The sequence below is a fragment of the Myotis myotis genome, unplaced genomic scaffold, assembly GCF_014108235.1.
Source record: "Myotis myotis isolate mMyoMyo1 unplaced genomic scaffold, mMyoMyo1.p scaffold_m19_p_6, whole genome shotgun sequence".
NCBI lineage: Eukaryota > Metazoa > Chordata > Mammalia > Chiroptera > Vespertilionidae > Myotis > Myotis myotis.
The window spans coordinates 4,565,853-4,590,634 of NW_023416368.1; the positions used below are offsets into that span (position 1 = coordinate 4,565,853).

General features: G+C 39.2%; 1 protein-coding gene across 5 annotated transcripts in view; it reads right to left on the minus strand.

Annotated features, from left to right (window-relative positions):
• CPEB4 (cytoplasmic polyadenylation element binding protein 4) overlaps positions 1-24,782 on the minus strand; it is a 54,529-nt gene that overhangs the window by 17,924 nt on the left and 11,823 nt on the right. For all 5 annotated transcript variants that reach the window (XM_036313255.1, XM_036313254.1, XM_036313253.1 and 2 more), the window contains exon 2: positions 18,965-19,046. In XM_036313255.1, coding sequence (XP_036169148.1) covers positions 18,965-19,046 — 82 coding nt within the window. The remainder of the gene's footprint in view (positions 1-18,964; positions 19,047-24,782) is intronic.

The following is a 24,782-nucleotide window of genomic DNA, read 5'->3' on the forward strand; positions in this document are numbered from 1 at the left end:
ATAAAACTTCGTTGTGCTAATAACCACAATGAATCAGAGGACATACCAATCAGCACGTTGGCAAACATTCAAAATGGGAAAGTCTGAAAGTAGGAAAGTCATTTGGTCATTCTAACTTCTAAATCCCCATGCAAACTAATTTTCTTTATACCATTATGTTTTACTACCAGTTCATAATGACAATCTTCACATTTTTTTAGCCCTCTACATGTGAAAAAAATTCAAATATATAGTTTTTTATTGCTTTTTAGAAGTATGTAATTAGCAGTAATATTTTTCTATGATTTAGAACAAAAGTGCCAGGCTTGTGCCTACATGTACAGATATGCTAATGTGTTTAAATTTGCATTTTGAGAATCAGTACAGAAGGTAAAGAAAAACATACTGTATTTACATGTGACAGAAAATATCAAAGCACACAACACACAGCACAATGCCCAGAGCACAGCAGACACTCAAAAAAATATTGGGATAGTTTCCCTTGAATTTTTAAGTGGTTCAAAACTAGGTTTTGAACCTAAAATGGACACCCACTATTTGCCTCAAAAAAGAATTTGTGAAGGTACTAACATTTTGGAGGATGCAACTTTTTCTAAATTAGTAACCACAAAAAAAGGGAGGATAGCACTGGAAATGGTTTCTCCCTCTATAAGGAATTCAATTTCTTTATTTTTTTTATTTTATTGATTTCAGAGAGAAAGGGAGAGGGAGGGAGAGATAGAAACATCAATGATGAGAATCATTGATTGGCTGCCTCCTGCACGCCCCCTAGTGGGGATCGAGCCAGCAACCCTGGCATGTGCCCTGACCAGGAATCTAACTGGACCTCCTTATACAACCACTGAACTACACTGGCTGGGCAAGGAATCCTATTTCTGTTAGGGGAGAATTTCTACATTTAAGTTGAGGTATCTAGACCACAAATCCTTACTGAATGCACACCATGTACCTAGTTCTATGCTATACATGACAAAAATCATTATGGAAACATTTGTAAGTCTCCATGTTCCACGTGCCCATCTGCACCCACCTTCATAAGAATGGTGGAGAACTCTCAACAAAGTCTTGCTCATGTAAGAAATGGACAGGGGAACCTGACTATTACTAGTAAGTAGCTACCATAGTCCATCCCAGCACTGTATAAATGAGTAGTGTGAGAATTTAAAACCAACTCAGAATTACAACTGTAATTCTAAACTCCGACCCCACAGAACCATAGGAGACTCTCCAAGGCTATGGAAAAGTGGGTAAGCAGAGTTTCTCCCATCCCCTGAGGCTGGGTGGGGCAAGTCTGCCAACATGCCGGGAAGACTACCCGGTTCCACTGAGTACTATGGAGACCAGAGCTAACCTGCGGGCCTATGGATCCAACAGCCATGTTTACAACTCCAGAAAGGAACTTCAGGCCTCAGCCAGCCTTCAACCTCTCAAAATCCTGCTTCTTTGAAAGAGTCTCCACAGAAATGAACTCACACTGTGAAAAGAGAACATTGTTCTCCATTGTTAATAGCTTTAATTAATCTATATCCAAAACGTGAGACTCTAATATGAAACAAAATCTGAACTTAATAATTTTCCTGCAATTTACAATCAAATACAAGGATTGTTTTTACTGTCATTAAGTTGTTAATTGTTCTATTTAAAATTTCAGCTTATTCCTATTAAGGGAGTGGAGGTAGGGTTGGAGATGAGGAAGGAAGAGGTACAAAATAACATTTCAATTTATTCCTAAAAATGGCTTCATTGTTTAATACTAATCACACAGCCCAGTATCCAGCTCCACTGGAATTCCACCTGAACTGCTGGACTTATAAGCCCAGATCTTCTGACCTGTCACAAGTGCGCTTTTAAAAAAAAGACTTGAGATGCTGGAATAAGAACATGACCCTTGACAGTTAAACACTCGGAAGGGGGCAAGCTGTTTCAGAATGACGTAACTCGTAGTAGCTGCTGACTTCCTATAATGGAGCACAGCATACATTTGTAACTGAAAAACCCTCGGGTGTTGAACTAACAGAGCCATCACACATACCATTTTTATTTATCTTAAAACATTTTGTAAAAGGATGATGTAAGTTAAGACAGACATCTGTGTCACTTCATTAACTGAAGTGAAGAGGAAATGTTTCGTTATTTCGAAGAGGATATTCAGATATTTGAATATTTCGAATGCCAACATTCCAGTTAAAGTCCTGGCTGTTCCACATGAACTCTAATGCCTTTCCTGGATGCCAAGCAAGGGCGAGTAAGTGAGACAAATGACCAAACAGGCTGGCCCAGTTTAAGAAATCAAGCTCCGCCGCATCAGAAACTCACCTCTGGGTGACTTTTAAGGAAAGGAGAGGACTGTTTCAGCTCGATGGGCTCAAAAGGGTCCCTTCCCTCAGTTCTCGAGTTCGCCTCACAGCGCCCCTCCCAAGGAGGGCCTTTGATGTTTTTTCTGCTCCTGAGATGTCTGAACCAGTCATTCTAGCCTCCAGCTAACACAATAGGGCCCCGGAGAATCACTGGCAAGGTTCAGAGTTTAACTCTGAAAGGTGATCCTTGTTTTTAAGTTTCGACCTGGTCAGGTTGGAATCAATTTTGGCCTCTGAGTAGCAAATACATCTGGGACATTTTGTTAAACAATCAGTAATGGGTAATGCTTTCTTCTTCAATTTAAAAATATAAGCAGTGACACAGCATTTTTTAAGCTTTCTTAATGCTTCCCTAACCTGTCTGCCCTATCCTTCTGCAAATTCCTTCTATAATTAAAATATCTTGAGTCACCCGTTCATGACATCCATCGTAGATGATACCTAGCACTTTCGTTCTGGAAACCTTCCCGGAGCTCCCATTTGAGGTCTTTCAGGTCTTCCACGAGCCTTTCACATGCTCCCTCTGCTTTAACAGCCTCTGCTCTGTGGACGCCAATATACATGGGCACTTTGGCATTTTCTATTCCATGGGTACATTACCCACAATCCCCTCCTTCTGAAGACTATTTCTCAAGTCTTTTTTTTTTCTTTTCAGATTCACCTTTTTCAGGGCACCATTCCCAAAAAGGAAACCCCCTTTTTAGATCAGCTCGCCAAATTTTATTTCTAGCTCTGCTGCCCCAGCCAACCTTCTTAGGTAATTATTTCAGCTACTGGCTTTCTTATCTCTCTTACATAATAACCCCTTTAGGAACTAGAGCCTTTTTTAACTAGCACCTTGAGTTTCCTGTTGGGGTACCAGGCAAGTATTCAGTGAGTTCATTCCCTGAATTTAGAACACTGGCGTTTCACAACTGAATAAAGCAAAATAAAAGAAAAATAACTGCTATATCTAAATATAAATATAACTCAGTGGTTGTGGTTTTTGTTTTGTTGTTGCTATTTTTTATTTTTATTGATTTGAGAGGAAGGAAGAGGGAGAGATAGAAACATGAATGATGAGAATCATTGATCAGCTGCCTCCTGCACGCCCCCTACTGGGGATCGAGCCCACAACCCAGGCATGTGCCCTTGACAGGAATTGAACCCGGGACCCTTCAGTCCGCAGGCCAATGCTCTATTCACTGAGCCAAACCAGCTAGAGCGGCTGTTATTTTTTTATAACACATCCTATCTATAAACATAACCCAGGTTTGGGCACATTTAGAATTTAATTCCTCAAGGGAGAAGGAGGGCATTAGGATTTCAGACAAGTGAACCTATTTGGTAAAGAAAACAATCTCTGAATTATCTTGGTATTGATTGTGTTACAAATAGGAAGAAATACTGCCTGGTCAGCAGGCCCAATCTTAAAGGACACAGCAGAGTCAGTCTCTGGAGGCCAGCTGTGGCACTTGGAGCCAGGAGCCTGGCATACATCATGCAGAAGGCACAGGCTATATTTGGTGACATGACTCAACCTAGCCAAATATAGGCAACTGATACAGTGCAACTCTGGGAACCACACTACCAAATTCTACAGCCTTGAAAAGAGCCACACTCCAACTAGGCAATTCTATGCTAGGCATTTGCGAGTTGGGAGAGAACCAGTATTTACCAACCAGACTGACTAAGAATTGCTGGGGGAAGAGGTGCTCAAAAGAACAGTATGTACTATCATATTCTTTTAAGACATTAACTAAAGTAACCTAGTCAATGAGATGAAAGAAGAAAAGACTAGAAGGAAATTAATATATTAGCAGTATATGTGCATATTACTTTCAAAATTAGATAAAAGTTATTTTCTAAAAAGTAAGCAGGTATTATTGCTACTGATGACTGAGCAGGAAATGATACAATAAAGGCTGCCCTTTCAAACACGCAAACAGCAAAATTGTCAAATGCTCTCCAGGGCTATTAGATGTCATGCTGTGACCTTTTTCAGAATCATGCCAGCATTGCTGGTGGCGTGGTGCAGGCCAAGGAATGACAATGGGGGATAGCTACCAGGTTGTCCAAAATACAGGTGGATAGCCATGCAATCCTCTAAAGTGACAAGTAGCATGAAATTCTAAGTTAATGTTTTAATTGACTCACATTGTAAAAACTTGATACTCCAAAGAAAAGGGAGGGGTCTTCAGTGAACATCATTACAAATTTCTAATAGGGAAAGGGATATGTGTGGGCTTAGGCCCATGTCTAAGGTAGATCCAAGATTTACACACATAACTCATAGATGTGTATATACATACACATACATTTGTTGTCGCCTAGGTACTCCTGCTACCTTGCTCTTGCTAGTTTTATTTATTTCATGCTAAGTGTGTCAAAGCCATGCTGCAATAAATACTTTTAAAATATATATATATATTATTGATTTTTTACAGAGAGGAAGGGAGAGAGATAGTTAGCAACATCGATGAGAGAGAAACATCGATCAGCTGCCTCCTGCACACTCCCTACTGGGGATATGCCCGCAACTAAGGTACATGCCCTTGACCAGAATCGAACCTGGGACCCTTCAGTCTGCAGGCCGGCGCTCTATCCACTGAACCAAACCGGTTAGGGCAATAAATACTTTTTTAAAGGAGGTGCCACCTGCCTTCCCACATCTGTTTTTACCATTGCTACCGGAGACTGGCAGGTGCTGTGGGGGCCTAGACAGTGTATAGCAAGGCTCAAGAAATGTGTAATGAATTCAGTTTTGGAGTACCAACTTTATGCTTATACAAGTGCAGAACACATATCAATATGTACTAACAAAAATGTATTCAATATGTTCTACCATTGAATGATATAAAGATAACTATTTTTAATAATTTATTCTACTGACCTGAAAGTAATTCCCCAAATCAAAATCTTATTCTCCCTCCTGACCTGTCTGTGATACAATCAACTTCCAGTAAAGATTTTTGCATGCAATACCACAAGGGGGGACTGGCAGGGACTGACATCAACTAGAGAGGCTTCCCTCCCCCCCACTCCCCCCCCAAAAAAGTCATTTAAATTAATAAATGCATACAAAGAGTTTAGGCCAAACAAAACCCTCTCTGGTACAGAACTGGCTTTCAGTTTAAAAGCCAGGGCTTACAAAAATACTGACTTTCCTTGCCTATCTCTCCAAGTTCACCTCTCCACACGGCCATTTCCCTTCCCATATTAGGTACTCCAGTCCGTCAGAACCACTGGCTCATTAACATTTACTTCTGAGTTCCTCCCTTTGTCTAGAATGCCCTCCTCCCCCTTTACCCCTAGTATCTCACCACTCAAACCCTCACCCTTCTGCCCAGTTAGTGTCCCTCGTAAGCCCCACCTTCTGTGGTTAGTTTTCCTATCATAAGCCACTGCTCTCAGGTTCAGATAACCCACGTGCTCCATACAACCCCCTGGACATTTGTTACACTGTATTTAAATGACCTATTTCTAAACTATCTCTTCCTCTAGAGCAGTGGTTCTCAACCTTCCTAATGCCGCGACCCTTTAATACAGTTCCTCATGTTGTGGTGACCCCCAACCATAAAATTATTTTCGTCGCTACTTCATAACTGTAATTTTGCTACTGTTCTGAATCGTCATGTAAATATCTGATATGCAGGATGGTCTTAGGCGACCCCTGTGAAAGGGTCGTTCGACCCCCAAAGGGGTCGCGACCCACAGATTGAGAACTACTGCTCTAGGGCAACAAGATCTTTCCGGGCAGATTTTGGGATCTTACATCCCAGAGCTTGGAGCAGGGAAAGGTGCTCAATAATAGCTATTGAATGAATGAATGAATGAATGAATGAATGAATGAATGAATGAAGCAAAGCAGTGATGGGTGGTCCCTCTGCCATGGAACATGCAGTGAACAGGGTGGAGAGTGAGACCAATCCCATCTTGTGACCTGGGTCAAATTACTTTCCTTCTTTGAGCTTCAGTAAAACAAGGAAATTTCCATTTATCTCAAAAGGCTATTGGGAGAAATTGATGAGACAATTTTTGCAGAATGCCCAGAAAAATCCCCGGTATAGAGTAGGTGCTCAATTAATATTAATTCATTCCCCCTCCCCAGCTATAAACCAGAGATAACCAACAAATTTCCACTTGTGAGAGACAGAGAGGAAGGATTCCTTTTAGCCACATAAGACCCAAACTGGAACCTTGGAGAAGGGAGTAGCCATCTGGGTTTTTTTTTCAGCTTCAGAGAAATGAGAATTTGCTAGTGTTTTGGTTACAAACATGAATATAGTTCTTCCCTGGGGCGGGGGGGGGGGGGGAGAAGAGGGAAAAAACCTAACTCCATACTTTTCTAATAGCCACACTGGCAAAGCAGAAGTACTATTTTAAAAATGAAAACTTCAAAAATTCAACTTAACACTTTCCCTTTTAATAAAATCTAGGAGCATCTTCCTTTTGAACAAAAAGATCACATTTAATTTTTCAATTGAGATATGAGAGCTGAAACAGATTGTGAAGTGGTAAAAGAAAATAACCTTTATCTGTAAGATAAGCAAAGTCAATGATATGGGTTTCTACAGATTGTGGAAGGTTCCCTATAAAAGGATGGCTTTGAATCTAACTCAGGGCAGGTGAAAAGTTGCAAGATCTAAAAGCATCTCAGAATTTCAGGCAGAAGGGAATGTCTAGAGAGAGGCCAGCACAGAGCTGACCTAATTAAGGAATTCAAAAGATTTCCTACTGCCAGTAAGAGGAACAACAAGCCAGCAAGCAGGAAGGCTAATTTTAGCCCTGCCAGAAGACTTCTGACTCTAGATGCTACATTTAGAGGACAGAGCAACAAGATAACTTGCCTTAAGAGGATGTTATGATACCAGTGATTAATGGTAATTTTTTTAGCTTTAAAAAAACTAGGGATAGTTTTTGTCCAAACTAAACCAGTCAAAGGCAGTTTTTTTGGGTGTCTGTGTGTTTGTTTAAGGATAATATAATGGGGGGAAAGGTGGAAAACAGACCAACTGGTAGTAGAAAAGCTTTAAGAAAAAGCCAAGGCAGCAAATTAAAATTCTCCTACCTCACACAAAGATTGATTAAAAGCAGGACATATTACAAGAGGCATGTTTTAAAAGAACTAGTGAGTGAGCATCAAGAATTGTATAAGTGGCCTAAGGTAAAGTGGTTTGAGAAATTTCTCTCTGTACTGAATAGAGCATGAATAAAAGAGATCAAGACAAATTTAAGAAATCCCTGGGGACCACAGGTTAAGCTGTTTGTAAGAGATTGAGAAGTTTAGAGAGATAAGCCACTCCTAAGACTGGCGACTAAAGTCCAAACCCCAAAAGGCAATCTGCAAAGTCACTGGCTGGCTTTCTACACACACACCTATTGTCAACTCTAATCGCTTAATTAATACACATTCTGTTGATACCTAAGGCACCAAGTCTTTCTCTTATTAGTCTTCAAAAGTAAATAATCAACAGGCATTCAAAGGTATCTGCTAACCATATGGAGGATAAGCTGCATGAGGCAGGAGTCTTTGTTTTTCCTTCCCTGATGTATACAAACAGCCTAAAATAGTGCCTGGCACAGAGTAGATGCCTGATAGGTGTTTGGTGTAGGCATGGCCTCCCACAGCTTCAGACTTCACAGGAACTTACTCCAAAGAGAAGGGAATGAGGGTGGAGTGGGGAGGGAGCGCAGCACTTCTGAATCACTTTGGGAGCACACACGCTTTGGTCTCATGACAGATCTGGTGAATCAGAACCAAGGAAAGAAAAGCCAGCCTGGAAAAGTTTCCTCCCTGACTATTCCGACCTCCGCCCCACTGAGGCCCTGTCTATAAGAAGCCAGCAGGCGCGAGATCTGAATCTTTTATAGATTATGATAAAACATAGTTCTAAAATTTTGTGCCCAGTCTCCTAACTAGAAATTAAGAAACTTTAATGCCTACTCTCTGTCTAAAATATACTGAGACAAAGATGTTCACCTTTTGTTAGGTTTGTTGCCCTCTTAAGTGCTACACAATAACTACCTAAGCTATAGACCCAGGAGCTGTGTGTTCCTATCTTGATCCTCTAGGTACCAGTAACAGGATCCACGTTACAGAAGCTATTTTATTTCTCTGAACTTCAACTTCTCCACTGTGAAATGGAGAGCACAAAACTCGTGGAAAAGGCTATTGTAAAGATTTAAGGCAGAGACACTTTTCAGAAGGGACACAGGATAAAAATCAGAAGTGCCTCAAAAAAGGAGAAATGTCCACCAGTGCCTACTGTGGCCTTCAATCTGCTACCTGGTACATGGAATGACATGGGATTGGAATACAAGCAGAAAGTAAGATGTAAGATGCTTCCACAAACCACGTGGCTTAAAGAAGACCGGCTCCCCCTCCTAAAGAGGGCTGCCATGTTACCCAACTCCAGGGGCAGCCTTTTGCCATACGGCTCCCCCTGCCCCCAGCGTCATGCCAGATGTTGCCTGAAGAGTCTACACTCCTAGCCTTGCCTCAAAGGGCAAAGGACGGCTTCAGATGTCAGAGACAAAGTTCAAAATGCTACCTGGTGGAGGAGAGAATAACCTCGGGTCCGGTCGGCAAGCGTCCCCTCAGTCCTCTCTGTCCTCCTCCTCACCATTTCCTCTAGCAAATTCCTTTTTATGTTCTGCTCCTTTGGGAAAAGATGGCTATTCTAATGGTAGGCGGTTAAAGCAGAACAATGACGGAAGCTCTCTGGAGCAGTGTCTCATAACCTTGTATAATTAGTAAGACCCACTTTGATCAAAATCTTTCAGAGAGGCCCCCCATCATGGTAACAACTGAAGCCCCAACCCCAATCCAGTGACTACTACAAGTTAAAGAACAGCACACAAAATAAAAGGCTACTGTGACTCAGCAACACCTTTAAATGTATTTTAATTCAGGAGATCAGCATCCATATGCTTTTGGAAGATAATCAGGCGTATGCAAAAGACATACCTATCATCTAACTGGAATACCTAGTCCTAATGAGTTCACAGGTCCATCAAATAATTCCCACGGCTGAAGAGGCCTGCGGTCCACAAACCAAAAACAGAAGCACTTGGTGAGGTCAAGTTTAACAACTGTTCCTAAACATAATATATTTAGGCCTAGCTCAAAAAGAAATGATGCAGTCTCGAACAAAGCCTTCACTCAGCCAACTAAATCTGATTCTTGGTTAGATCCCTTTTACAAGCCACTCAATATTAAATACTGCTACACCAGGACTCACATGAAGTTTATATGCGACTTTCAGGCCTTCAATTCTCAAAACCTTCAATTCTGTCACTTAGGAAGAGCATGCCACAGAGACTATATGGAATTGCTGATGATAATTTGAAGATCATGAAGTTCAATCCCTCAATCCCTCCATTTCAGGTGAGGAGACCAACTTCTAGAAAGAAGTGACTGGCCTAAAGCCCCAGAACTTCGAATTGCAGAGCCAGCTTTGAACACAATCCTAAACGCTGCTTTTTAAGTCTCTTAAAATTTGGGAAAGTCTGTTTGTTAATAAGCCAACAGCTTCTAATCATTCACAATAAAGAGATCAAGTGGCTGATTTAAATACCTCCATGTAACTGAGCATGGCAGACATTTATTATTTGTAATATTACAGCCAGTAGAAATTGGATTTTTTAGGTTCTTCATACTTCACTTAATCATGACTGTTCTTCCGAATTAAGATTTGCACTCGACTGTTGGTTTCTCAAGGATTAAAAAAGGGTCCTTTAATTGGTTGATTCCTCCTCTTTCCCAATGTCTGTCGACTAGCATCAGCCCATTTGGATTTGAAAGAGGTTATGGAGAGGCTTTCCTTCAGAGTTCCACTGATGTGTTACTGTTAGCTGGTGGGACCCAGAAGAACACAAAGGCCTGTTTTAGAATGGAGTGCACAGGCATGGGCTGAATTCAGGTCTGTCCGTCAGACGGTAAGAAAGCCCAGGGGCAGCCTGACCCTCTCACTGTCTGATGCAGAAAGCAGTAACTAGTTTAAAAACAGCTAAAAATGTATTCCTTTTGCGAATTTGAACAGCAACAAATTCAGAGTTTTCTCTCCTTTCCCTCTTTCAACTTTGGTAGCAAGGACAGTAGCCACAGGAGGGGGAAAAACACCGAGCAGAGAAATTCACAAATCAGGCCAGTACAGCTGATAAATGAGTCAACTGTGTACAATATTTGGGCAATTCCATGCGTATCAGGAAGAAGTAATCTTGTGCATAAGTGTGTAACTGTTCTGTCCTTCCTGTTGCTAAACTGAAAGCAAAGACAATCTTGGATATTTTTATAACAGCTATGAAACAGACAGCAGTGCCTCCCTCACAGTCAGCAAAGAACACATTCCAGGATCTCGTACAGGATCAAGGCTAAGGCCTTCACGCCAGCTCCCTATTGTATTACTCCATAGTCCAAAGGACTTCCATTATGGAACTATTAGCTGTCACCTCTCTACAGAATTATGTAACAGAGAGAAAACACAGAAAAGTAAGTGACATAGCAAGAGGTACACTATATACCAGTGATGGCGAACCTATGACACGTGTCAGAGGTGACACACGAACTCATTTTTTTGGTTGATTTTTCTTTGTTAAATGGAATTTAAATATATAAAATAAATATCAAAAATATAAATCTTTGTTTTACTATGGTTGCAAATATTAAAAAATTTCTTTATGTGACACGGCACCAGAGGTAAGTTAGGGTTTTTCAAAATGCTGACACGCCGAGCTCAAAAGGTTCGCCATCACTGCTATATACTATTATTAATTTGGATGTGAAACATGAACAAAATGGATCTCTACAAATGTCCCGCACCTCCTTCACTTTTTTTATATGGCAAAGAGGTCCCTAATATTTAACATCAACAAACTGTTGACAAAGTCAGAAAACCTTACTACTTAAATGTTGCTCAGATTTCATTTCTCAATGGAAAGTAGTATTATTGTCTGTCCATATGGCAATACCTTACTTATTAAGTTATACACAGAAAATGTGAAATGTAAAACATTACAGAAAAGCACTTAATTTGCTACCTGGTTGCTGCTTGTTTTCTGTCACATGTAGTTCATTCCTTTACTAATCACTGTCAAGAATGTGTGTCAAACAAAATTAAGTCACAACAGCCACAAAATATGTTCACCTTAATACAATGGTTAAAAAAACAAAGTTAACGAGTTAAGAGAATCTTTTAAAGAAATGCTTAGGAGCCTAAAGCTTCTAATAACACAAAGTGTTTACTGTCACTTTCTTCCTGCCCCCCTCCCCCCTTTTCTCTCACCTCTCACCAGGTAAAATTAGAGTCTCGACAATGTTTGAAGAGGGCTACTCGGTTATCACGGCCTCAAAAGAAGGTGTGTTCAATTTTCAGGGTTAAGATAAGGGGGCTGCTCAGGTAATTATGGACTTACATCATGGATGACATAAGACAAGTTTCTCCTTTGTGACAGCTGCTGATAGAATTTTCAGAGCAAATCAAAACAATGTCAATATTCAATCACAAATGTGCGGGGGGAGAATCACTACTTCCTCCGCACCAGGACAGGTTATGGAAATAAACTGGGCAGATGAAGATCAGGACCAGGCACGCCGGCGTTTAGTGTGAACTGAGTTGGTTTCAGTTCAGAGGTCAGAGTGAAAAAGAGTTCAGTCCAATGCTATGAGCACATCAGATTTTGTCCTCATTTCCCTTTCCCCTCCTCCCCTTAAAATACAAAACAAAATCAACACCAACACCAACACCAAGCCCCAATCTGAAAAAGGGTAGTCACACTGTTCAAAATCCATACATTCGTACACTCGGCCTACACAGTGCTGAGGACCCTAAGTCCTGGGCCACAGTAACCAGGAAGGAGACACTGGTGCAAAATTCAGAACACACTCTGCCCAGTAATACAAAGACAAACACCCCCCACTACTCGCCCTCTTCTTGCTCACAAAGGAAGTTACCTCAACACAGAAGCCCAGGTCCATCCTATGGCACAACTAAGCCAAGCAAAAGAGAAAGCCTGTAGGATCATTCCATGTCAGCAGTCAGACAGGGAGAGTGCAGGAGGAGAGAAAATCACATCCTTTCTGAACAGCCACACACAGAGTTCATTGTAGCCGAGTTTAAATTGTCTTCTTTGCTATGCGCCCTACTCCATTCCTCAGGAGGCTTCTAGAAGTAGGACAACTTTCTACTCACCAGAGATCTCAGCGGCTCCCCTGCTGTACGGCTTTGAACCACTTGGTAGCATCCAAACACAGCAGTAAAGAACCAGGGAGGGCAGGAAGGCTCCAGCCTGGCTCTATGCAACCGCCTGGCTGACCCTGAATCTCCAAGACTGGTAATATTTAAAGATCGCCCAACTTGCCAAAAGACATTTTGACCCCAAGTGATGGTAATTTACTTGGAAGGAGGTATTTGATTATAAATCCGAGTAAAATGAGCTAGTTTGCATTATCTATTTCTTCTTTCTGGCATGTTGTATCATGCGCTACGAAATCTCCCTTAAAGGAAAAGGCCCATATAATCCTTTGAAAAGGTGACAAGGACTGAGATGCATAGTGCATAGTCTTTACTCAAATCACCACAGTCCAACTGACTTAACTAGAAATAGTTTAAATACTGTAAAAAATGATACCCACCACCACCATTGGAAATAAATCATTTTAATATTAAAGCAATAGAATTTATTTTAGTAAGAGTTCCTTTCCCTTTAGAAAATTGTATTTACTCTGAAATTCAAATTTATAACTCAATGATATAAAAGTTGGTCCTATTTTCAGCAACTCTCATAGAAGATTTCTAGAGCTATCTCAGTCTAAATAAAGTCAGTATGCACTATCTGTGCTAAAACATCTGTATCAGTACACAACATCTGTTCTCTACAACAGAGCTACGGGACTGAAGTTTGGAACACAGGCATATTAGAATTGTGTAAAATGTCAGGTTTCCTACATATGGTGTCCTTTTTAAGAAGCACTAACTTAATTCCCCTACTGTAAAGATACAGAATTTAAACATTAGCCCAACAGTCACTCTCTTACAGTGACATAAAAAGAAAATCCTATATAAAATTAATAAAACAGGCTTTGTGTACGAAACTTTCCACTGAGTTCCATGATTTTCTTCTAGAGAGATTATTATAAATTCTTCTGCTAAGCAACAAAGAAAAGAGGCACAGATGATATCATCACTTGCCCACTCATTTAGGCATTTGTTTCAAAACCACGACAGTGAAAAATAGGGGGGAAGGGTCCCCAAATTTAATGAGGAAAGAAAGAAAAAGATATCAAAGTATTTTTAAATGCAAGGTCACAATACCTTCGGGAGTTGGGAATTAAAACACATAGCATATGTGAAATAGATCCAGCTCTTAAATTCTTATTAAATGAACGCATGGAGCAAGTGAGGCAGTACTGGCTAACTGGCTAACCTACTCCCACTGCTTACTCTACATATGCCAGAGGTTTCTTGGGCGCTCGGGGGATGTGTAAAAGATTGGTGCTTTAACCAACCTGCATTTCCGAATGCGGTCACTATTGCTTAAATTTAAATTAAGTTTTGAAACAGTCTGACATTCAAAGGGATTGGGGTGGATGTGCTGAGCTCCTCCTTCCAAAAATTGAAAGATATATTCTGAAACATTATGAAAAGAAAAAGACACCAATTTCACAACATGCTGAGGGCAAATAAGATGATACTCTGACTCATAATTTAGTTAACTGTTATCTGAAGAACAACTATAGCGTTTTGACAATGCATAGATTGCCTTTGTTCTCCCAATAATTGCCCTGTCTCATTTGGCTTTCTAGTGAAATGAAGCAAATTGGATACGAAGTTGTTTTCATATAAAGGATATTAAATACACAACCATTATGATGAAAATGTGGATGGTTTTACTCCGTCAACATCTGAGAGTTTTCCAAGTGCTATTTTCCTGTCCCTTGATTCCAAGTGCTGTCCCCTCTGCTTCCAGGCCACAAACTACTGTTTGGTTGATACCTATGTCCCTTTACTCCCTTCACACCCAGGAAAGATAAAAAGGCTCTTTGATTTGCAGGTCTCTCCTACTCTGCACTGGATGTAATACAGCTTCACGAATCTTTATTTCACGGTGTCCAGCCTCTTTTTCAGAAGGCTGAGAACAGCTGTGCTCACATGTGGTTTTAATCTACTTCACGCCGCTCCGTTTCTAAACAATAAGGACCAATTTCACAGGCGAGAAAAACACACACAAATAACAGCAAGATACAATATTCCGCAAATAACCACCTGAACATCAACCACAGTGAAAGATTCTTCTGTCCAGACAGAGAGAGGACTTGATAAGCCTAATAACATTGGAGCAGCGCACAAGCTGCCAGCTGGGAGATGGACACCCAGCCTCGGTCTGCAGCTCGGGCTCTTCGCTTCTGAGACTGGTGTGCAGGAAAGAAAATGAAATCGCCGCTGGGGAGGAGCTCCTGCAGACGGCCACTGGCTTTGGTTATGGAGGAGGCAACCCATAATTGTGAGATAAAAAATAACATCCAGGCGTGCCCGCTGATCACAGCGAGGACATGGAGATAAGGTAGAGGGAGGACCCTTTTCCTCCCAAAGAGCCGAACCTCTGGGCATGGAGAAAACGATAGGAGCCCTAACATTCTTAGAAAAGCTATTTTTAAATAAACTGTAAAAACTAGTATGAATTTAAAAAAACTAGTATGAACTATGAAATGAAGGCTAGGTACTCCTTTTGCACATCTGTTAAAATGTTAAAAAAGAAAAAAGATAAAAGGTTTTCAACAACCAGTTGCAATCAGTAAGGCATTCATAAAGAAACTCAAAAACGGTATTTGAAGGTTCCTAGGTATATTAAACATTTTGCCATCTGTTGATGACAAAAATAAAAATTTAAAACCCCACTACATTTAAGATTTTTTCCCCAAAAAGAAAAGGCACATATGTGTTTATTCTTAATTTAAGATAGCCATACCAATTCATTCTACTTGTAGTTCTTGTACCAAATATAAGCTGTATTATTTAAACATATACATGCAAATTGCACTTCTATGAGGAACCACAAATGAAAGATAAAAATAAATGTCAACTGTAATATATTTTATAAATTATTTTTAAGATAAAATAAACCCAACTATAAAATTTATCTCCATATGGAGTCTTTTTACAATTCTCAAATTAATTTTTTTTCATCTTTTTAAAAATTTTTCTTTATTGACTAAGGCATTACATGTGTCCTTTTCTTCCCATTCACGCCCCCCCCCATGCCCTTACCCCCCTGCTGTCTATGTACATTGTTTGTGCTTATATGCATGCATAACAAGTCCTTTGGTTGATCTCTCCCCCTTACCCCCACCTCCCCTGCCTTCCTTCTGAGGTTTGACAGTCTGATCGATGCTTCTCTATCTCTGGATCTGTTTTTGTTCATCAGTTTATGTTGTTCATTATATTCCACAAATAAGTGAGATCATGTGATATTTATCTTTCTCCAACTGACTTATTTCGCTTAGCATAATGCTCTCCAGGTCCATCCATGCTGTTGCAAATGGGAGTTCCTTCCTTTCTATAGCAGTGTAGTATTCCATTGTGTAAATGTACCACAGTTTTTTAATCCACTCATTTGCTGATGGGCACTTAGGCTGTTTCCAAATCTTAGCTATGGTAAATTGTGCTGCTATGAACATAGGGGTGCATATATCTTTTCTGATTGGTGTTTCTAGTTTCTTGGGATATATTCCTAGAAGTGGGATCACTGGGTCAAATGGGAGTTCCATTTTTAGTTCTCAAATTAATTCTTTTAAGTGAATTTTTTCTGAGAGGCATTTCATTCTCTACTAGTCTCATAGAATTAATGCCCATTTTCTGTTTTCTCTGTTGCTAAGGAAGCAGAGCACATGGAGAGGCTATTTTCAAAATGGATAGTCAGATTTTATATTCTATTTTAAAAGATCAATGTGTTATTTTTAAAAATATTCAACTTTTATTTTCACCTTTAACAAAGTCTCACAAAACAAGCAGAACTACAAGGAAAAGTATGCATAGTTTCCCCAACAGGTATCTAAATTAATAAAGAGAGCTTGATGAGAAATAACTTATTTCCCTGAGCAAAATTCGATTTGGTAGTGATAGACTACAGTGACATAAAGTTCATCATCTTGGTTAAAAAAGATATAAATGTCAATTATAATCTGGCAGTTTAGGACCATGAACTCATCTCTGAATTCTTTATTGCTCTTTGAAGGAAACAATACACAAAGTTCATTTAAAGTTTACTTAAGTCACCTGGGCACTTTAGCTTAAATCGAAACTGGCTTTCTCATTTGATAAGCATGATAACAGACTTTATGGATGGTTAGTAATAACATATACTGTTTATTGAGTGTCTGCGATGAATGAGGCAGCATGCTGAATTTTACAGATACAGCATCACATGTGGTGGCAGAATGGCCATCCCGATCTAGATCTACACGACTCCATTCTGCCACACTTCCTCTCACAGATCAGTTTTCCAAAATCTTAATGCTGCTAGACTAGGCCAATCAAATTTCATTTTTTCTGTCATCAGACTTAACTTTTGATTCTCCCTACAGAATTGGCTGAAAGAAACTTAATTTAGGTAAAAATTAGTAAGAAGATATTAAAAAGGAAATATAAAGACAGAACTTTACACAAAAATTCAATAAGAAGAGAGAAAAATAACCTGAGAGAGATGTCCTGCCTATATCTGATAGCCACTAATACTATTAGAATGTGCGCAAACTCTTTATTTATTTATTGCTGACAGTATTACAGATGTCCCCCAAACTCTTTTATCTAACCTAAATACTAGTTAGAAGCTTGCTTCTTTGAGCATCAAAATAAACTAGTTATCTGTGGTGCTGTTTGTAAACTGTGCTTTCTGTAATAAACAAATAGGCACTTATCATAAAAATGAAGTCTAATTATTTATTATCCCTAGTATCTAGTATCTAAGAGGCTCTTCCCCCAAAAAATAGTTGCTGAAGGAATCAAATACATTAAGAATAAACAAACGTCCTTTAGCTACTTTTTCTGGACTTAATTTTTAATTCTGAAATAATTATAGATTTGCAGCAAGTTGCAAAACATGGAACAGTGCGATCCCATGACCCTTCTCCGCTGTGGCTTATGGGTTGTGTCTTAACCAGAGAACAAAACCAGGCCACTGACACCGGTGCCACCCGCAGGCCTCCTTCAGGTTTCTCCATCTGCTACTTTTTAGGAAGGCAGTTTTTCCTGGTCTAGAAAGGACCTCAGACTCTGCATTTTTCTGATGAGAAAATGAGAAGAAAGGTCAAAGAGGCTGAAGGACTATTCAAAGTCAAAGTGCTAAGAAGTGGCCAACTCTGAATGAGATATCATCTTTCCTCAGTAACAGTAGCATCTGGTTAGTTACCCATCAAGATTCCACAAGGACATCAGTGAAAACATTCAAAATTATCTTATTCCAAAGTTAACTAATCGGATGGATGCATTTTAAAATATATATTATTTTTCATTTCTCCAGACTTCAAAAAGCTTTCCTCATTAAAAATTTACCATTATTCAATTGTTGAAAAGTATTTTGTTTTACTGCATCAGTAATATGATAAACCGAATTTAAAAAAAATAAAGAAAAACTGGGCCAGGTTGGTCACCTGGCTGCCTTGTCCAGAAAAAGTAGCTAAAGGACGTTTGTTTATTCAACAGGCTGCCTTGCCACTTCTGACCTCAGTCAGTGCAACCTGTGTCTGGCACAAAGCAGGCTCATTAACACTGAATGAATGAATGAACGAACGAACGAACAAACAAACACACAAACAACTTAAGTGGGATGACAAGTACTTTCAAGTAAAGTATATTTGTGCAGAAAAAAATTATTTTGTCGGGTAGTTTTCACAAAATCAGAGCTGGAAGTGCCCTTAGAAAACATCTATTCAGTTATTCTCAACCCTGGCTACACGTGAGCATCAACTGGGATGGGATCCAGGCATTTGTATGTTATTTTTAAAGCTCCCCATTATAAAGCCCTTGTTATTAGGGTGATTCGAAATGCCTTGCTATTAAGATGAAATTGAGGTTTACTCAAACTTACATGTCTTATTCAGGATAATACAGATAGTCAGAAATAGAATTGAGAAATAGAATTGAGACAAGTAGAAATAGCACTATTTTTTTTAACATAATACACAGGAAATATTTCAAGAACAACAAAACATCATTTTAACTTTGAAACTCTTGGCCATTTTTAAAAATGTGAAACTAGGCTAAAAAAATCTACCAACATTTGCACTCTTTCTAGTGTCTCATCACTGTCATGGGGTCAGACACGTAGGTTTAAGGCAATGAGCAGTTTTTGCCTGAGATATAAAACAATGAGGTGTACGGTTCACGTCTTTTCAGCTAACTGCCTACCCTAAGCAATTAGTACTCTGGCAGTTCTCTTAATTAATTTCATGATGGGCCTACAGTCAGTGGCTATCAAATATTTAACAAAAAGTCCAACATACATAAAATTGATGGACCTGACCAGATACAAAATTTGAATCCAAAATATTTGCCATAGTGTTGATCAGATTATGTAGATAGTATAAATTTTAAACTATTAAAATCAAATAGTTAAATTTTTAAAAGTACCTTTAATCGAATCATTTTCAGCTCTCATTATGTCAATGAGTGAACTCTCCAGGGAGTGCATGTCGAATGTCCTGGGGCGATCCTGTAACACAAACAGCCACAAACCACTTTTTAAAAAAGCATTTAATTATAAAAGGGAACAATAAGCTGCACAGGATGGGACACAGATCAAAAAGTGGCAATTTTATTCCCTCTCTGTGCAATGTACATTATTGCTACATTTAATATGAACACTTACAAAACATCAAAAACACAAAAGTTAAGTACCCTGGGCTCAGCAAAGAGTGATTTGATGTCTAATAATAATTTCAATAGAAGCATTACTTTTTGCTAATAAAGAAGAAACAATAAAAAGTAGTAAAGAACATTCAATGAATGTAAAAATAAAATTTGTAATCTTTCTCTGCTCTTAAGATCGCAATACCATGGCAAAGCCTTCCAAACTGGTTCCAGCAGTTACTGACTGGACTGGCATCTACACATGCTATTCAGAATAGCTCTATTTTCTTACAAGCCACGATTTAAAAATAGTCATCAAATGTCTGCAAGACCACTAAGAGACAAAGTAGTCTTGATTTTGCTGCCATTAAAATTAAAGGGAAGAAAAGGCGTGGAGAACACTGCGGTCTAAATCCTGGCTTAACACAATGCATTTCAGGAGTGGGAGAGGAATCTTAAAATACACAACAACCCAACTGCTCTGACATTCTTCTGGACGACAAGTACTAGCGATAACTAAAATTAATGCTTAGCTTGATAAGTGAAAAGTTGGAGATGGAAACATTTTCAAATTAAACTTTGAAAGGAGGCAGTGATACACAGTTCCATCGCATCTTAGGCATAAGTACACACACACAGATCGCAGCCAGCGTAAAGAAAAAGGAATTTGACAAGCAGGATTCCATACCCTTCTCTTCAGTGATATTGTTTCTTACATTATTTTTTAACTCAAAGATCTTCAGACACAATGTATTGAGGATTTTTAGGCTCCATGAATTCAGAAGGAAACAGCTTCAGCAGTTTGCTGATGCAGACAAGGGCAAGGGACAAAACCCAAAGGCACAAGTGCCTTACCCCTGCCATCCCCAGCCTAGTACGTACTCCCCAGCCCTCACAACCCAACCTTAGGACCAATTACAATGATTGTAAACTACTTTACACTTGTCTAACGCTTTACTTCTTATGCTTTGGTAATTCAAGGAGTTCAAAAGCCACATATTTTGTCAATCTTTCTGTTCTCAGAGAGGGTGTAATGTTTATCATTCTTAATTTTTACTCAGTGGTTCCCAATGTGGGGCACGGGCAATTTGATTTTAAGGGGGGGCAATTCGAGAATGAGTTATTAACAGTGAATATTTTGCATTTCTTATGGTTCTAGGGGCCTCATATACAGTATATAAATATATATTGTGACATATTTATGCATTTCAGTTCTGCTACATATTTTGAAACTCTGCTATTTTTTCATATCATTTCATATTATTTTTTTTAACAATTTCTTAGTGATTTCTTCCTCAGTACTTCAACTGTCCTTTCGCTTTTTTATCTTTCTCTTTCATGGATACCATGTTCTTTGGAAGCTTGTTTAGATCAAGTTAATGACCTTTTAGGCTTCCTCCACATGAATAGGAATTCACTTTTTGAATAAGAATTATATGTCATGGGGGGGACGGGGCAGCAGGATTTTAGAGAAGCTTAGGTGGGGCATGGCCAAAACAAGATTGGGAACCACTGCTCTAACTGATCTTTTCTGTCTATTTTTTAGCCTCCAATTAAAACAAAACAAAACAAAAAACTACAATGTAAGTGTCCCTGCCATTAGGCAGCAGGTGGAGGAGCAGACAGTAATAAACTTAAGGAATCAGAACACCACCAAGATGGTTTTCCTACCAACAACCAAAAGGCCAAATCATAAGTGCTTTGATTTCTACAGTTCATTCTTTGATTTTACCTTTTATGATTGTGAGTTGGGCCAAATATCATAACCACTGATATATTTTCTAGGATCTACTTCCCAGAAGGTAAACGACTATAAAATAGAAGCTTTGTTAAGTGACAACTCTTCTTCACTGATCGTGAGCTGATGACCAAAACATGAACATCAGCAGAAATCGATGGCATGAGCTCAGACACTAGGAAGCCCAACGCCACCACTGGCAAGTCACGTGAACTTGGGCACTTTCATCTCTAGATCTCTTCCCTGATCTGAGAAAGGAAAGAATTTGATGAGATCTCAAATATCTCCTTTCTAGCTCCAAAATATACTTGTATTCTAGCTTTCTGATGGCCTTAGTTTGTGTTTTTCCAAGACTCACAGTTTAAATTATTTTATGGCATGAACCAAAAAATGTGAATGAGAATTACTAATCAAAGTTTATCACATCTGCCCACAGGAAGCTGGGGGTCCATGACAGTTTAATGCTAAGTAACAAGCTTTAAAAAAAAAATCTATGTAAAACAATTCATTGAGGGGGATGGCCTGATTTCAAAAAAAGGTCAAAGAATCTATTATGAAACAAAAGAACACCAGCAACTATATTTGCTTCACCATTGCCAGTTTCTCTAGGCAGCCTACAGGGAGAAAAGGGAGAAAAGCGGAACTACCCTTTATTGAGCATCTACTCAGTACCTACCTTATTCTAGGCACCTTATTAATACTGTCTTAATTAATCCTCAAACTTCCTTATAACTTATGTTCTATTATTCACATTTTAATGATAAAGACTAAGACTAAGGAAAAGCCACAGTCTACTGCACAGATAGGATATTGCATAGTTCAGCAGTTTAATCAGGAGTCAAGTCCAAGTTTCACTCCAAAGTAGACAGTACTTCCTTGGATGAGGTAATGGTCATGGCAGTCAAAGGACCACACTAATTAAGGCATGCATTTGAATAAATGAGACACTCTTCAGTAAGGGTCCAGGGGGCTAGTGTTTGACAAACAGTAGGCACTCAAATATTACTCATTAACTTAAAGAAATAACAAAATGTACAGGAGTAATCTAGAATGATATCAGCAATACTAAAAACATAAGAAGAGGATGAGAAGCCTTATCTTCCCCTGTTGAGATGACAGACAGATGTGGTGCACAAAGTAGTGACCCATCACAAGTGTATCTCTAAGTTATCCACTGCTAACCACGGGAGTAGAAGTGGTAGTAATAGTAATAATAATAATATCAGCAGCTAGCATTTATCTAGCTCTAATGCTTTACATGTCTAGTCTTATTTATTACTCACAAACATCCTATATAATTAGGCATATTCAGTTATTGTCCCATTTCACAGATGAAGAAACTGAAGCTTAAAGTGACTAATAACTTTATCAATATCAGGTAAAAGTAGAGGCAGAATCTGAGGGAGGAACTAGGCCTTATGATGATAGAACATGTAGCTTAATAATCATGAATGAAAATAAAAGAGCATCAATTATTTAAGGCTCAGCAAAGCAAACTTGGTTACAATGCTTAGATCGCATTTTATTTTGTAATCTTAATTGTTATATTTAATATATGGAACTGCATGTCAGTAACTGATTGGTTTCAGTTTCTGCTATCTCTACTTCACAGGATAATTCCTAAAGGAAAAATTATACAAGTCATTATGAAAATAAAATTTGATTTAAAAAAAAAATAACCTTCTGAAAAAAACAAATTAGTATTTCAAAGAGCAGGCAGGACCCATCCCTTTATTATGCACACCTGAATAGTCTTGTCATGGCAAAATAGGAAGACCTACATCAGCATGTAACTGATGACAAGATATGGCTTTTCACAGCATTCCAGAAGTAGCCACAAGCAGCACAGAAACCACGTGGTCTACTACTATCAGAAAGAACTAGATTCAATTAAGGCCACAAACCAAAATCATCATTCGTGGTTTGGGGTTTTGTTGTTGTTGTTAATGTTCAGATGGATAATCTAAGCCAGTGCTTCTCATACTTAAGAGAACATCATAATCATCTGGAGGTCTTGTCAAAACATGGATGACTGGGTCTACCCCCAAAGTTTATCTTTCAGTAGCTCTGGGTAGGGTCCAAGAATTCACATTTCTAACAAGTCTTCAAGTGAAGCTAAGGACCACCACACTTTGAGGACCACTGAGGTAAGCAATTCCATTGAACAGGTAACCTCATTAGGTACTTGGAGGTGTGATTCGTAGCTTACATCCGGGTGACCAGTCATGACACAATCGAGCTTAAATACTCCACATGAACCACTTTAAGGTTTCCTTATGAAGAGAAGTGCTTTGCTCTCAAATCACAAAACAAAGCCCTTTGTTTCACTCTCTATGGTCATAACTTGAAAAAAAATTACAATCAAGTTCAATTTCAACAAATCAACCGCCATGCCATGACCATTCTATTACTGACTCTTCTCTCTTCTATACTTGAGTTAATATGTTTCAACATACTAGACTGGGTCTAAAACATAAAATACAATAACTGCATGTAGCCACATCATTAAGAAGCAAGACAGCCCTAGCCAGTTTGGCTCAGTGGATAGAGCGTCAACTTGCAGACTGAAGAGTCCCAGGTTTGATTCTGGTCAAGGGCACATGCCAGAGTTGTGGGCTCGATCCCCAGTGCAGGAGGCAGCCGATCAATGATTCTTTTATTACTGATGTTTCTTTCTCTCCCTCCCTCCCCCTTCCTCTCTAAAATCAATAAAAAACACATATATTTAAAAAACAAAAAAAGCAAGACAAAATTCAGCTACTCCCTTGACTCATTCTATTCCTATAAACACATCACTGTGATGGACACTTCTCTCAGACTGCTGTGTATCTGTACCGGCCTGTGGAAGTTTCTCTTTCTGGCTTAAATTTTCCCTGGTGAGGAAGGGAAAGGAAAATATTTTGTTTTGAAAGTCTACGCCAGTGTGTCAAAAAGGTGCCTAAATAAATAGGAAGTTTGAGATGCCAGTAGAGCCTATAATTAATCAACGGTAACTATAAGAGTTTTAATCCAAGATTTTCCAGAATGTAAATATTCTTCTTGGATTAAATATTTAAGCCCACAGACATTGACTGTATGGGTCTGGCTGGGTGGCTCAGTTGGTTGGGGCATCATTTTGTACACCAAAAGGTGGCAGGCTTGATTCCGTCAGGGCACATACCTAGATTGTGGGTTCAATCCAGGGTCAGGGCGTGTGTGGGAGGCAACTAATGGATGCTTCTTTCTCACATGGATGTTTCTTTCTCTCTCTCTCTCTACTCTCCCTTCCTCTCTCTAAAATCAATTAAGAATAAAGAAATAAAAGTTGACTACATGGTCAACTTTCAAGATTCCACCTCCAGATAACCCACATTCTTGTGCAGGCACAAGTCTCCTTTTCCCCCGTGTCTCCCTTAGCAGGCTGACATCCTGCATGATATTGACAAGCTCTCTTATGGCCATCTCCCCACTGGACTGCGAGCTCTACTCATCCCCATAATCAGATGGTAGCATATGTGTAGCATACAGTAAATCCATCATCGTCTGTACCAATATAAAAGTGGCTAACTTGTTCCTCCTGGCTCAGTGTTGCGCATCTTACGTGAGTTATGTATCACTTACATAAATCAGTTCCTCACAACCATCATATGAGGTGGGTACTATTATCATCCCCATTTTAGGCAAGTGAAGCTATGAGAAGTTAACTAATTGTCCTCAAAGTCACACAGTGAGCAGTGAAGTCTTGCCTGCACATTTAGTAGCATCCCATATTTCTAAGCAGGTTCCTTCCTTAGTTACTACTTTCTCATTATGACCATTTTATAATGAAGGCAAAGAGCCCTACAGAGCAAAGGAACAAATGTCCTCGGTGTATTACTCTGA